Below are 15,439 nucleotides of genomic sequence, written 5' to 3'. Positions count from 1 at the left end.
GTCTGTAGAAAATGATTGAAATGGCCCTAAAAAAGTCCACAAAGTACCCTGTTCTTAGACTAAGTTTTTAAAATCTATTTCACTAACCTAAGAGAAAGCTTTAAACTTTCTGATGAAGAATGAAGAAAATAATTTTCAATATTTTCTAAGGTTTTTCAGAACACTTCACTTAGGTGCACATTTAAAATAATCTCTAAAATCATTTAAACATAGCAAAAAATAATTTTCCTTACTTAAAAATAAAGAATTGCAAATAACCATGACAAATTATTCTTAGAATTTAATTTAGTTTAATTCATAAGCTAAGAAGATATGGAGGAAAGGCTTTGGGGGAATCTATTTTTAAAAGGCTATCAAAAAGTCAGCAATTGTATCAGAAATACTCTCCTATAGATACCCCCAATTATCTCTCCCCTTCTGGGGGGTAAATTTATCATTTTTGCTTTGTAGTTAGTTATTCTTGATTCACATAGATCAATTTTTCAATTTACCATGACTTTTATTTTATTCAAAAACTTTCATCTCCCTACTTCTTTCCCATTAATTTTGGACATTTTAGTTCATTCTTATGTTCCCATTACACACTTTCATTATTTAAACTCTTGTTTTTAAAAGGCATCAAAAAGACTTTCTAACACCTTCATAGTTCTAGATTTTCTGTTTTTAGGTTAGGAAAAAATTTCACTTAAAAAATAATGCAAGGAAACATTTCAAGCAAATTGCTTATCCTATTAACCTAGGACCTAATTGCCTAATTTCACTCATTTTACATATGCACACACATCTCTTAGGCAGTCATCTCAAATTCCCAACACACACTGTGGTTAGTTTTAATACCATGATCCTGCAGTAACTCTGTTTACAAGACATCCTGGGACTTTTAAACACTAACAATTTTAATGCAATATCACACCACTTCACTTTTTTAAAATAAGAAATTATTTGTTTTATAAAACTGGATTTCTGTTTTCTGATAAACATTAAATAAAAAAAAAAAAAAAAAAGCAAAAGCCCTAACACCTTAAGGACAACAAACAGTAATACATACAGAAAACAAAAATACCAAACATACAGAAAACAAAAATACCAAAGCACCCTTGGTAATTCCCCAACACTCTATCCTTGTCAATATCACTCTGGAAAGTGGAGGCAGGGACAGGTGTACAAACTGAATAGAATGCAAACCACTGGAGAGCAGTCCAAGTGATTTAAAAGTAAAAATCAACTTATGCCTCTGTTATAATTTCTAGAAGACTTTCATACATGTATATTTCTTATAACATCAAATGTTAATAACTACACACCAATACTTTTATAAAATATTATGACCTAAATATTTTCATTTAATTTCTCTTAATTAAGCCTGAAAACTAAATTTGATAATGAAATATCAAAGGTGTCCTGTTATAAATGAGAAGTAGTGTTACAGTAGATGTGAGGTTCAGGCATTTCAAAAAAATTAGGCATTGAAATAAATGCAAAAAGTAAAAATTAGTTACCTCCCAAGTGATCTTATTATAAAATGGAAAAGAATTCCCACACATGAATCCTAAAATCATAGTTAACTTTGCAGTTTATCAATCTGATGTACCCTGCCTTCACATTTAACTTATTTGTAAATACTTTCACAAGGCTACCTAAACACTTACTAATTGGTTAAATATGCTGCCTACATTAATTCCTGTTAAAATTAAAGAAATTAAAGGTCCCCTTTTGTTTTTTCACAGTGGCTGATATACATTCAAAGTATCTGACGTTTCAGAAAAGGTGTTTATCAGGTTCTTAAAACATTTAAAACACAGCTCAAGGGACAATTTATATAGCCCTTTTACCTTTAACATATTCACTATCTTGGATTTTGTTGAATACATTCAGTTGCTTTTTCCTTCTTCTGAAACTCTTCCCTTACTCAAATAACTAAAGAATCTAAGATGTTATCAATACAAAGGGGAAAGAATTTATATTTATTCCTTACACATTTGGAAACACATCAAAAAGAACAAATATCCCAGGCAGTGTAAGTAAACTCATTCAGTAAAACTTTTTTCTTGGGTTTTTGTGTGTGTGTGTGTACATAAATGTTTGTGTAACAGGTAATTTTTTGTATATCTTAATTTTCCAAAGAACAAGATTCCAAATAAAAAATATTAAAACATTCCTGGAAGGAGTCAATATTTTGGTTACACAGCTCAGGAGGCAAATGATCACTGAAACAAAATTTACAAGATGACTATAGGTATATGTTTCAGTTATCTGGCTTTTTAAATGTCAAAGACAGGGAAGCATTACATTTCATTTAGCAAACAACAATTTAATCCTTAGAAAGGAAAATTTCCAGAATGCAACCAAAATGTGTATAGTAACAACCAGGATTATATTAAAAATGAAGGAAAAAATTCCCACCTTTGTGGGATATTAAATCAAAGGATATTAAAATCAAAGAGTACTCTTAAAAATTTTAAACTATATTGATAAAAGCAAATTCACTAATTTATTTAGCTGTAAGATGTCTGCTTATTAAACTATTTTGATTATAATAATCATACATATAGGGAATTTTATCAGTATTAGCCCATATTTATAAATTATCTTCCACAACAGCTAAACTCCTTACAGAATTTTGAATAGCAGAATTAGGCATATAAATTTCAAGTAAGAATCTCAAAGTAGGAGGCTTCGCTAACTGAAATACAGATTTTGAGTATTCTATATCCTTGTGTTATTGCTGTAAATTGGTACAATTTAGTAGTAGCTTCAGAAAAGCTATGTTCAATAGGCAGTATATCTGAGACATTAAAAAAGCTCAACATAACCAATTTAAATTAGAGATTGTGCTGTGTCCTATCTAAATACGACTCTCTAAGGAATTACAGATTTTATACTTTGTGCACTCTCAGTGCATTTTCTAATTCACATAAGTAGCTAGTTGTGTAAAACCCAAACACGAAGAAACTTTTATACCACCCTTTGTGAGAGAGGGGGGGAAAAATCACAATATCAGCACTTTTATTTAGGTTGACAAACTAATCGTAACTCTAAGTGTCCAAACAGGCTAAATAACTCAATGGTCTAATGTACTTGGAAGAAATATTTTTCCTTCACTTTTACAGAAACTGAATTTATTGATAGTTGCATCTGGTTTGTCAAAGTGGCAACTATTCAAGATCCAAAAGTCTCATTTATTTTAAACACAGAGGCTAATTCTGACTACCTATAGTTAATATAAGTTTCTTCAGCCAAAATACAATAAAAATGTAAGAGAAATTTCAAAGGTTTTATAAATATTAATGGCATTCTGAAACTTCTGGACAGATGATTATTTTGGGGAAGGGAAAGTTTCTCTTTCCCATTGATAGTTTAATCACTTTCCAATCAGTTTTGATTTAACAGTGGTTCATAGGAATAGTTTTTAAAGAGTTCTTAGAAAGTTATAATTGCTTCCAAAATCAGAAACCACAGGATGATGTACTCAAACACGACACCAATGTAATGCTGTTAGGGAGGTATTTACAGAAATGTGCAGATAGGAGCTCAGTTGTGAACACATGTTAACATACAATGGGCTTCAAAACAATAATCTGTTTGTACAGTTTGGGAAGCAAAAAATAGTCTATATAAGATGTCTAAGAATCTAGCTCTAATTTAAATCCATTTCTCTAACTCATAAAAACAAAGGAAAAGAGGCATTTATTTCAGAACTCCATATACCTGTGGAAAACAGAACACAAGTAAATTCTACTCGAGATGAAGCTTAATCTTAAACAGAATTCATCTAACAACTGGCGTATTTTAAATTTTGAAAATACTGTGAAAATGTAAACCATTAGAGTCAAGAGTAGTTTATGATCGGTAAACATTTCCTGTTAAATAACACAAATAGATTCAACTTAAAAGATGCAAACCGACAGGTCTCAGGATTTTAAAACCTTTTAATTTCAAAGTAGCAGAGTTACAGCACATGTATAGGATGGGTATAAGTAAACTTTTCCATGGTGTTGGTGTATGTGCTTTTTTTTTTTTTTCCCCCTTAAAGAAATGCCTACTGCTTACAGGGTAAAAGAATCTCCACCACTCTGTCTGCAGTTTTCAACCAGAAGTCCTCAATGTACCTTAAGCCAAATTGAATATTAGGTATTTTACAGCTTTTACAAAATGGCTGTAAAATCACATTATGGGCACACACAGCTCTTTGATCTTACTGCACAGAATTCATAACTGTTCAATAATGCTATACCATTACACCACACACCTTAAACTATTTCCATTTTTCCACAAATCCTTCCAAAATCAGCTTCCAAAGCAAAGAAATGTAACATGAAAAGTTCCTGGGAGGCGTGTTACACAAAAGAACAGCTTGGACACAAACTAATCTACACAATATCCATCTTCTGTGGAGACTGTTTATCCCTCCTTTCCCTCCATCACTCCTAAAGGTGGGTGCACTTGAGTAATGGAAAGAAAAGGCTCTTCCATCACCACACCCTCCCAGCACCTCTGCCTTTGGTCCTCAGGCAGTGATTCTGTGCAGGTGATGAAAATCATAAGAAAAGAGAAGCTGTCCCTTTAAAATGCCCTGCTCTGTCCCATATCCCACGTGGAACCAACATCAGCAGCACTTTCCCATTAACTTCAATGTGATGCAAGAGGCACCATCCTTTTATATACGTAAAACCAGAAAACTTCAGCTTCATATTCTTTGCTGAGGACGAACAGGTGAAGCAAACGGGTCAGGAAGGGAGAAACCAAGCAACTCCCCACCCCTCCCCAGAAGGTGCTCCAGCCCTGCACTCCAGTCTCTCTGTGCAACATCACCTCTCTACCCCTCCTCTGTAGAGCCCAGTTTAAAGAAAGGAGGGAGCCACTAACAAAACCTGAAACATAAATGCGACGAAAATGCAATCTAGAGCCGGAAAGGTTTATTCTTCCAATCACACATATTAACTCTATTAAGAAAATGGCATCACATTTTTTTCCACCAAAAAAAAAAAAAAAAAAAAAAAGAAAAGAAAAAAGAAAAAAAAAAAAAGAAAAACAACGCACCCCACAAAGATCATTAAAAGAGAGTTATAAAACAGCAAATATAGTGTTTATCTTATCTCAGATCAGTCCACATTACCAATAAGTTTAGCAGTTTCTGCACTACCACCTCCCCCCCTCCCTCCCCCTCCTCCTCCTGCATCGGATTTTCACGTTTTCTCATTGTCGGTTGAGTTATAAAAGGCTTTTTGCCCTTCGAAAGTTTTAAAAAAATAAATAAATATTAACTCCTTGGTCCCTGCAAAGTCAAAATGGACTTCAGGGGAAAGGCGGTTCCTGCTTTTACCTTTAGCGAGAAAAGGGGGAGCATCCCGGATTTTTAGGGATTTTTTTGCGATTTTTAAAAAATTTTTATTTGGTTATATGCCTGAGTTCTCCCTCCATTTTGGTTGTTTATGATACTGACAACAAGCTGTCCCTGCTCTGTGCAGATCTCCTGCTTTCATTTAGCACCCCCTCCCCCTACCCCCCCCCGCAGCCACACACCCGGGGCTCACACCTCCCCGCAGACCCCGCACCCCGACCCCGGCTCGCCCACCTGAGCAAAGGGCAGAAACAAATTCATTTCTCCAAAAAAGAAAAACCTCTTTTGGAGAAGGGGCAGAGTCACCCCAAGTCACTCAAAGTGCCCCCCAAATATTGCCGACCGCGGGCTCCCGCCAGGCCCCTTGGGAAGCGACCTTCCCCCGGGGTGTTTTGGCGGAAAATGCGGAGACTTTGCTCCCAAAACCGAATTTATATTAATTTTTCCCTTATTTTTCGGGTCTCTAATGTCTTCCGCTCTCGCTGCTGCCGCTGCCGCTGTCACAATATTCACAGCACCAGGGAGGAGGAGGAGGAGGAGGAGGAAAACTTTTCAAACTTTCCAGACCCTGAATAAAGGGTTTTTTTTTTTTCCCACCGACCTCACCTTCGGGGCCACAGCCGCGTCGCCCCCTGCCCTGTCAGAAGCGACTTCGGGGATCCCCACAGCCCCGCTCAATCATTTTATTTTATTTTTTATTATTATTTTCCTCTCTGGGGTCCTGAGCAGGGGCTGAGAGTAGCACAAACTTTTCCTCCTCCTGCCGCCGCGGCTGCTCCTCTGCCCCCTCGGCTAGTCCCATAATTTAAATAACCCTGATATTTCTCCCGCTAAACGCCTCTCCGCCGCCCCGGACCCCGGGAGAACTCACCGCGGGGCTTTAACATCCTCCCTCCGGCCCGTCCGCCGCCTTTACACCGCCCGCGGAATTTCTAATAATTTTTTTCTCATATTTCGGGCTGGACGCGGCGGGCCTGGAAATTGTTTCCTTACGCCTCTTTCCAGCAGCCATTGTAGTGTATGCGCTGCCCCTGCAGCCCAACTTGCAGCTGCCGCTGCCGCCGCCGCCGCCGCCGCCGCCGACGTCGCGCCCACCGCCGCCTCCCCGGGCCTGCTCGGCCGCCGCCCCCGCCTCCCGCCGGCCCGCCCCCGGTCCCCGCCCGCCGCTGGGCCCGCCCCCCCGCGCGCGCTCCGCCCCGGGGCCCGCCACTAGGCGCCGCCGCCGCCACGGACGGGCCCGCCGATTGGGCCGCGGCGCTGTCCGTCAAACCAAAGTGTTAAGAGGCGGGCCGCCGCGCGGGGGGCGCGGCGGGGCGGGGGGGAGGGGGCGGGGCCGCGCGCGCGGCCCCGCCCCCTCCCCCCGCCTGGGCCCGCCTCCCGCCAGCTGGGGGCGGGGCGAGACCCGCCCGCCCCCGCCCGGCACGGCCCCGGACGGCTGTCAGTCAGGCGGCGGCGCGCGCTGATTGGGCCGGCGGCCGCCGGGGAGCGGGGGCAGCACGTTGGGATGCGCGCTACTTAAGGTCCAGCTGCGTGAGCCATTGACGTGTTTGGAGCTGGAGACGGCCTGGGCGCTGGCGAAGCGGCCGCCCGAGGTGAGTGGTCCCCCGCCCCTCCTTCCGCGGCGGCTGCGGGGACGCGGGAAGAGACGGGTGCTCCTGGGCCGCCGCGGGGCCCGAGTCCTCTTCTTCGGCGCGGAGCCGCTGCAGCCGGGCCTCGCCCCAGCGCGGGCCCTTTCCTGTCGCTCCTCCTCTCCACGACGCGGGCTCATTCGGGCTGGGGACGAGGGAGGTGACCCCCGCCCTGCCTGGGCAGCACCCCTGGCTCTTCCTTCACGCTGCTTCTCAGCCCGTGGGACCGAATTGCCGACCCCACTTCCAGTTTCCTGCGTGCCCCCCTCCCCTTGCCCCCTCGGCTCCGTGGAAGGTCAGAGCAAGGTGTGTTCACCTGTGCCGCGTGTCCGCCGTTAGACGGGCAGGCCGCAGCGCGGGGGACAGCGAGGCCGCGGACTCCCAGCTCGCTTCTCCCCCGGACTACCCCGCGCCGCCGGGCCACGCCGACTTCCTGACCCTGCCTTTCTGCACCCAGCAGTGGGTTAGGGGCTCCAGGTTCTCGCATAACGTGTTGCAGCTTCCTGCTAGTTGCATCTGCGTTTTATCAGAGCCACAGACCCTGCCTTGGCTCGGAGCAGCAGGTGGGCATGGGCGTGCTCAGGAACGTTCCCTTCCCCTTCCCTTACCTTTCAAAGCTAGTTGGAGAGTGGGGATGTGAGCTGGATGGGAAACCAAGACATACTTTTTAAAGCAGTTTGCCTTTTGGAAGAGATGTCAAAAGTGCCGTGCTTTTGCGGCCCTCCCTCAAATCTTTGGTTTTCTATCTGGCTGTCCTTTGCAAGTAGAGCTCTAGAATATTTGTTTAGTGCCTTCAGAAAGTAAGCAGATAAGTCCTCTCCAGCACATCTTCCCTTTCGCCCCCCCCCCCCCCCCCCCACTGTAAGTTGACATTTCCTCTTCATTTCCAGTGGATGTGTGAGGATTCTCGTGCAAAGGTGACATTTAGAAATCCGAATTTCTGTTGACCCGTGTTTAGAATCCGGAAGGGAAAGGAAAGGAAATCAGAATAAATTCGTGCTGCAAACCTGATTTGCCTATATGTGATGCTACCTACGTGTTATTTTTAAAGAATTCTTGACTGATGATGGTAACCACAGTGCAGCCAAAGTGTACTTTCAACGTAAGGCACGCAACCTGATTTTGTCTGTGGATGATCATTGTTGAGATTATATATAAGGAATATGAACAGCTGAGCAGAGTTCTGTGTGCTCACATCATAGGATGGATGAAAAAAGAAGGGTGTCAGTTACTTAGTATCATCATCTCGTAGTAAGAAGTCAAGCCTCCAAAAGAATTGTGTTTAGGAGAGGAAGAAGCTTCTAGATGTAATTGAATAGCACCTTGAGTTTCCCTTTTACCTAGATGTTTCTGTTAGCTAGATATACACATGCATTGTTCAATAAAAATCATAAAACGTTAGGATTACTTGGAGGATTCCTGAAAGTTAAAGGATCCTGGAATGACTAAACTTTTCTCCATCCTTCCTTGAAAAGATTAATCTCGTTTAGCCTGGACATCCTGGTCTCTTAACTAGGTGAGTCTTGATTGGAAATACCTCCACTTTTTAGGAGCTCATGGGGTTTGATTGATTTTCCTGAATATGCCTTGTTTCTTTAAACGTGGCTGATATTGTTTGATGGTGTCATCTAGGGCAGGAAAAGTAGAAACCATTTCATACAAAAATTCTGACCTTTGTCTGGTTATACAGACTGACACAGTTTTTTATTGGATGGTGTTATGTAGGTCATACTACATTATTGCTTGTTTTCCCCAATTTAGGTGGAAGATGATGAAGCTAGAACAGGATTCAAGAGTTCAGGTTAACTCAGCCCCTTAAACTTAGTGCGGAGCATTTAAAAATATTTGTGGGTGGCTCATCAATAGTATACCGATATATTGAAATGAAAAAATCACTTGGCAGTAACAGTTTGTCGATTATTGTTTTTTAATTTTTCTCTTTTAGTTCCTTTCTATGGCATGTCTTGAGGATAATAGGCATACCAATTTCAGTTAAACTCCATTATAGAGAGCAGTTATCCTGGAATATAGTTGACGTATATGAGTACTGTGTGACTTAGAATCACTAGTTGGCTCTTAGAGAACTGCGATAATCTTTAATTGATAAAGACTTCGATAATCTTTAATTGATAAAGACTTCTGCAGAGTTGCACGTGTAAGACTTGAGTTGGAAGATGAATGGACCAGCACTCTGTGACTTCCTTTAACCCAGGGATGTATCAGTTAAATAGAAGATGCCACTAGAAGTAAAGTTTCAGTTTTTCTTTTTTAGCTTTTTAGAATGCCAGCTAAGCCATAAGTTGGGTTTTTTGTTTTTGTTTTTTTTGGTATATTGGCCGCCCCTGGTGCTGGCTACAGAATATACACTGTAAGTTTAGTAAAAAAATGTTTCTGCTAAAGTTGGGTTGTACCAATTACTCCACATTTATTTTGTATAATGATCAAATATATAATAAGGAAGTAATCGTTAGAATGCATGCTGTATTTGGGGCACCTGGGGGACTCAATCAGTTAAGCATTTCAACTCAGGTCATGATGTCAGGGTCCTGGGATCTAGCCCCTGAGCCCCCAAGCAAGCCTCCCACTCAGCAGAGAATCTGCTTGTTTCCTTCTCCCTCTGTACTCTCCACTGTGCTTTTGTGCACGTGCTCTCTCTCTTGCAAATAAATAAATCTAAAAAAAAAAAAAAAAAAAAAGAATGCATGCTATATTCTTAGGTTTTGTTAGTATACCTAATAGTTTAACATTTAGAAATAAAGATAAACTAAAACTTAATTATAGCTGAACTATCTTCCTGGACATTATAATCAAGTTTCAGTGGATGAATTTAAATATGGCCTGAGGCACCATGGCAGTGCAAAGGAAAAACCCATCCAAATATCTATTCTCATAATACAGAGGATGTATGAAGTTCCTTACTGGATAATCATTATACCAAAATTAATTTTTAAGTACTCATGGTTCTAATGAGATGTACTGATTTATTTTCTGTCATTCACTGTGTAACTCTTTTCTCCAACATCTGCCTGCAGGAAGAAAACTGTTAGGATGCCCATGGTAGCACGGAGGCTGAGAGATCCTGACATAAACCCTTGTTTGTTGGTAAGGTGGTTTGCTTTCACTTTTCATGAGTATTAACTTGGAAAAACAGGCTTGTTCTATTTTTGTGGGCATCTGTTTTCTGCAGTTCTTTAATAAAGTTATTTCTATTCAAAAAATATTCCTGGCCAGTGTATCCTTATTTCACTGGAGCATTTTTAGGTATTGATAATTTAGCTAACAAAGATCCATCCCTTCTAGGTTTGCATTTACATAATGTGCAAGCATTTACTTGCTGCTGTAGTATCAGACAGACATATGTAAACACCAAGGAAAATGTTTAGTCCAAAAGTGGAAAGTTGCACGGCATATTTTCAACTGCCACTGAAATTTATGTGTTAATGGCAATAATTTCATCTTGTCCGTGAGAGAGCCTGGCTGCAATAAGGGGTATCATAGAATTTGCCTATTTAAAGCCTGAAGGTTTCTACGAAGGTATCTCACGCACAAAATGTTTTGTGGTAGTAATAAGGTTTTATTGGCATTTCTTTGATATGACTGGCAATACAGACTTGTGGCTTTGTCACCCTAGAATAATGCAGTCATCAGACTGTGCTATTCCCTGAAGCTACATGCATTTTCCAAATATGCACATTCGTTAAATATTTGGCATAGAAATTTAGCTTTGTTTCATATGTTAGATCTGTTTTCAACAGCTTTATTAAGTCTCTGTAAATAGACCGTGTTTCTTAGATCTGTGAAGCAAATTACCTACCCCTTTAAAGCTTTCCTTTAGATGACCTCTCGGAATCATACTTTTCACTTTGAAGTTTGTTATCCAATCTACTCTCCGTTTAGACAGCTTAATTTTAATTCCCCAATGGCTCCTACCTTCCTTTGAACTCACAGCCCTGTGTTGCTCACTTAGGTTTTGAAGTCATATTAATGATATCTATTAAAACTGCGTACATAATAGTATATGTACTTACGTAACGGAGGGAGAGATAGCCAAAAATACATTGAGATGAGTGGTGTTAATTTAAGTTGCCTTGATGTAGACCAGTTATTAGTGACTTACTTAGGATCTTGAAACCAGCTTAACATCAAACAGTCAAGTCAAAGTGAGAACTTGGAAAAGCAGGACAGCTGCGCTCTGCGTCAGGAGACTGGGTTTTGATTCTCCCCGTGCAGTAGTGATTTTCAGCACCCTGCACCTTGCCTCAGCTTCTTTGTTAAATGGTTACTGGGATAAATGATCTCAGTCACTGCTCCAGCTCAAGTTCCCGTGATCAGATATTCAGAAAACTGACCCAGACTATGAAAAGGAAGATGTCTGCTCTGGGCAGAAGGAGTGCTGGGATGGTTGGAAAGGTAATTCAGTTTCTGTTCATTATATGTTCATTAAAACAAACTGAAGGGAATGAGTTCATGTTGCCTGCTTTGGGGGAAGTGGCTTCAGAAGTTTGGAGTTTTGGGGTTTTAAGATCCCATTCCACTCTCTTAAATGATGCCTATCTTACATCTTGAAGGAATCTGATGCTTCTACCAGATGTATGGATGAAAATAACTATGACAGGGAAAGGTGTTCCACTTACTTCTTGAAGTACAAAAACTGCCGGAAATTCTGGGTAAGCCTCACTTGGTTGGCTTTGTGTTAAAACTCATCTCTTAGGCCTGAAACTGAAGCCCAAACTGAGTCAGTACCCACAATCCCTTCGTAGTGATGACTGGGGAAACTTAACTGTTTGACCCTCCTCTTGTGTGTCCTGAAGGATCCTTGAGAGCTCTTATTGGCTCCCTCCCCCTGCTTCCCCTCCCTCCTCCAGGCTGTAAGAATGCAGTTCTCCTATAGGTGGGTCTTCCTATGCATATTTAAGAGCTGCAGCCCTAAAATAATAACCTTGTTATAACTTTAGTTCTCCTGGAGATGAACAGAATGGATAGCTTGCTCTGTCATAACCATTTTAGGCTTCCATTTCTGCCTTCTCCTTTCCCACCACCACCCTTGGTTGGTAAAAAGGTGCCATTTTTCTTGAGATGCTGGTATATGATTTCTGTTTCTTTGAGCACTGGATCCAGCTACTTGCTTTCCCTTTTCTATATTAACTGTTGCTTTCACATAGCAATTACTTAGTAGAGCCTCTTGATGGACCGCACTTTTGTGCTCTTATACTTAAAAGTATATTCCCTTCCCAATTAGCATCAATGTATTCTTAGGGGAATAATCACTTCTGTTTAATTGTTAGTTTGAAAACATTATCTGAAGTACTAGAATTAGTTTTTTGGCTCTTCTTTACGCTTGATTTTTAGAATTTCCTTTTTGAGGTGGCCAATTACTGGCAAATGATGAGCACTTAGTATATGATTGATTTTGGTTTCTTCTTCTTTTTATACTTTCATGCAGAATTCTATCATGGTCCAGAGAAGACAGAAAGGAGTGAAGCCATCTATGCCTACAGCAGCAGAAAGAGACGAGATCTTGGGGGCAATGGGAAAGATGCCTTACTGACTGCATTAAAATTTTTAATTTAATTTAGAAGCAGATGAATATTTTAAACAAATGATTACTGTAATCTTTTAACACTTTCTAGGCCTTACCCAGACAGATCTTAAATTCTGCAAAGAGAGATTAGGTTAACCCTGTGTCCTCTGTGTTTCCTCTCAGTGCCATGACGATTGTCTGGCATGGCTGGCTGTGCCATGCTGCTGAGTTCACATTACTTCCTGAAGGTAGGGAGCATTAGGAAAGGTCTGGACACAAGGAGGGGAGCTTTTTTGCTGGGTAATGAGCGAAGGTAATGAACACTGGCCATGAAAGGAAGGTGGTGTCCCCAAGGATGGGAAATGATGCCAGCAACAACATAGTGGAAAGGAAGCTCAAGATAACTTTGGAGACCGGTCTGTAGACTGTCTTACCTAGAGTTTAAGGTGGTCAATGGAATGGCAGAACAGAAACTGGGAAGGTAAGTTGAGAGTGGATGTGTGGTGGCCCTCAAATCTCAGGCTTGGTACAAAGTAAGACCTCTAGCCTCACTCCCTTATCTTTGTTTAAATAAGGTTAGCACGCTGACTGGGTAGGGAAGCAGGGATGCAGGAGGATTATCTTAAATAAATGGCATGCAAAAGAACTGGTTTTCTTTTTTTTTTTTAGGCAAAGGCTTAGTAAAAGGATTCTGTGACTAAAATCCATATATATTGGATAATCTGAAAGCATGGTATTCCTGCAGCACAGTAATGGAAAAAAGGGCGATTCTCTTAGAAATGGGGATTTCTATTCGCTGGAAGAGATGGGCAAGGAAGGATATGGGGGTTCATAGGTGATACACTGGGATGAGACTGGAGCTTCAATTCATTTTATGCTATAAACAAGAATATTCAGTATAGTGACTGAGGTGGGTTGTGTGGCAGCTCTCATAGCCACTACCTTTTAATCCAGTTTATCATATACTGAACAGTTTTATAACATTATTTAATAAAGTTTAACATTTACTAAAAAATCAACGAAAGAAATAGCCTGTGTCCCTTCTGTTTTTCTGGTGCTGGATCAAGTGTATTATTTTAAAGGCTGCTGACAACAAACAAATCTATCTCGTTGGTCTTTGTCCAAAACCCAGGTCAGATGTTTTTAAGCCATATGACCCTGATTGTTAAATGTGATTCTATTTGAATAAAAGATGGATTGTTTGAGAAATTCCTTGATTTGTATTGATTGCTCTAAAAGTGATGGATTAAAATAGGAACTGACAAGAAACTAATACTTGTGTGACAAGCATTTCAGTATCTAAGAGTGCTGTTTAAGGGTTTGGAATTTTAATGTCGCTTCTTTAAATGCACATACCAACATCAACATTGCTCCCAGAGATATTTGTCCTGGCCTACCTCTTTTTTTTTTTTTAATAGCAACTTTATTGAGATACAATTTAGATACCGTATAAATTATCCATTTAAAGTGTACAGTGCAATGGTTTTTAGTATTTGACAAAGTTGGGTAGCCATCACAGAAAGAAACCATAAGCACACATTTTTTGTTTCCTTTTAACACCTCCTTTTTTCGTCTCTCCCAACACCTGTGCAACTATTTTTCTGTCTCTAGAATGGCCTGTTCTGGTAATTTATATGAATGGAATCATATGATATGTGGCCTTTGTGACTGGCTTCTTTCACTTTTTTTTTTTTTTTTTCCCAAGACTCATTCATGTTACCCGTATCAGTACTTCATTCCTCTTTGTTACTGAATAACATTCCATTGTATGGATTTACCACATTTTATGTATCCATTCATCAGTTGGTGGGTACTTGGGTTGTTTCTATTTTGGGGCTACTATGAGTCATGCTGTTTCTTGGACATTTGTGTACAAATTTTTATGTGGGCATTCATTTCTTTTTGTATATGTCCCTAGGAGTTGGATTGCTAAGTCATATGGTAACTGTGTTCAACGTTTGGGAGAACTAACAAACTATTCTTCAAAGTGGCAGCACCATTTTACCATGTGTGAGGGTTCCAATTTCTCCACATCCTCATTAACACTTATACTAGTGGGTGTGAGCTGGCATCTCAATGTGGTTTTGATTTGCATTCTCCTGAAAGCTAGTGATGCTGAGCATCTTTTTATGTGCTTATTGGCTAGTCAAATATCTTCTTGGAGAAGTGTTCATGTAGATCCTTTACCTATTTTAAAGTTGGGTAGTGTATCTTTATAGGTGAATTGTGAGAGTTCTTTACTAAATACAAATCCCTTACCAGATAAAGGTTTACAAATGATTTCTTCCCTTCTCTGGGTTGTATTTTCACTTCATGGTGTCCTTTGAAACACAAAAGTTTTTAATTTTGATAAAGTCCAATTTATTTTTTCTTTTGTTGCTTTCGGTGACATATCTAAGAAAGCATTGCCTAATCAAGCTCAGAAAGTTTTACATATGTTTTTTTTCTAAGAGGTTTTGTAGTTTTAGCTCTTTAGGTCTTCAATCCATTTTGAGTTAATTTTTGTATATGGTATGAGGTGGGAATCAGCTTCATTTTTTTTTTTTCATGTGGCTGCCCAGGTCCCCAGAACCTTTGGTTGAAAAGGCTATGCTTTCTCCTGTTGAATTGTCTGGGCACTCCTGCAAATTGATTGTATATGTCAGAATTTATTTCTGGATTTTGAATTCTATTCCATGGATCTGTATGTCTGTCTTTAGCCACAGTCTCTTGATTACTGTAGCTTTGTGGTAAGGGCATAGCTCTTTGATGAATGGTGTCTGGAAGTGTGTTTTCTTTCTTTTTTTTTTTTTTTAAATTTATGATAGTCACACACACAGAGAGAGAGAGGCAGAGACACAGGCAGAGGGAGAACCAGGCTCCATGCACCGGGACCCCGACGTGGGATTTGATCCCAGGTCTCCAGGATTGCGCCCTGGGCCAAAGGCAAGCGCCAAACCGCTGCGCCAC

At 40.5% G+C, this 15,439-nt stretch overlaps 2 protein-coding genes across 6 annotated transcripts in view; one reads left to right on the top strand and one right to left on the bottom strand.

Annotated features, from left to right (window-relative positions):
• The window catches only part of PLAG1 (PLAG1 zinc finger), a 52,237-nt gene extending 45,794 nt beyond the window's left edge, over positions 1–6,443 (bottom strand). The window contains exon 1 of one of the 4 annotated variants that reach the window (XM_026011679.2): positions 6,213–6,443. The gene's annotated coding sequence lies outside the window, so the exon portion shown is untranslated. The remainder of the gene's footprint in view (positions 1–6,212) is intronic. The other 3 variants (XM_026011675.2, XM_072734704.1, XM_072734703.1) reach the window with 3 other exon arrangements.
• Positions 6,444–6,815: 372 nt separating this feature from the next.
• On the top strand, positions 6,816–13,699 carry CHCHD7 (coiled-coil-helix-coiled-coil-helix domain containing 7). Of its 2 annotated transcripts, XM_026011691.2 has the most exons (5): positions 6,846–6,933; positions 8,445–8,485; positions 10,002–10,071; positions 11,538–11,636; positions 12,413–13,699. In XM_026011691.2, the coding sequence occupies exons 3-5, from the start codon at positions 10,018–10,020 to the stop codon at positions 12,515–12,517; spliced, it is 258 nt and encodes an 85-aa protein (XP_025867476.1). In that variant the 5' UTR covers positions 6,846–6,933; positions 8,445–8,485; positions 10,002–10,017; the 3' UTR covers positions 12,518–13,699. The 2 variants fall into 2 exon arrangements, with proteins under 2 accessions (XP_025867471.1, XP_025867476.1); XM_026011686.2 differs by lacking the exon at positions 8,445–8,485 and having other exon boundaries at positions 6,816–6,933.
• Positions 13,700–15,439: the final 1,740 nt, after the last annotated feature.

The sequence above is a fragment of the Vulpes vulpes genome, chromosome 13 (genome assembly GCF_048418805.1).
Source record: "Vulpes vulpes isolate BD-2025 chromosome 13, VulVul3, whole genome shotgun sequence".
Classification (NCBI taxonomy): Eukaryota; Metazoa; Chordata; class Mammalia; order Carnivora; family Canidae; genus Vulpes; species Vulpes vulpes.
Note: the sequence above shows the minus strand (reverse complement) of the source record. Positions and strands in the feature narration are given on the sequence as shown.

What these genes read in the sequence shown, in the direction of transcription:
- CHCHD7 (XM_026011686.2), top strand. Translation starts at nt 10,018, where the DNA reads ATGCCCATGGTAGCACGGAGGCTGAGAGATCCTGACATAAACCCTTGT. An exon ending in ACATAAACCCTTGTTTGTTG is followed by an intron (nt 10,072 to 11,537) that starts GTAAGGTGGTTT and finishes TACATCTTGAAG; the next exon opens with GAATCTGATGCTTCTACCAG. An exon ending in AAAACTGCCGGAAATTCTGG is followed by an intron (nt 11,637 to 12,412) that starts GTAAGCCTCACT and finishes ACTTTCATGCAG; the next exon opens with AATTCTATCATGGTCCAGAG.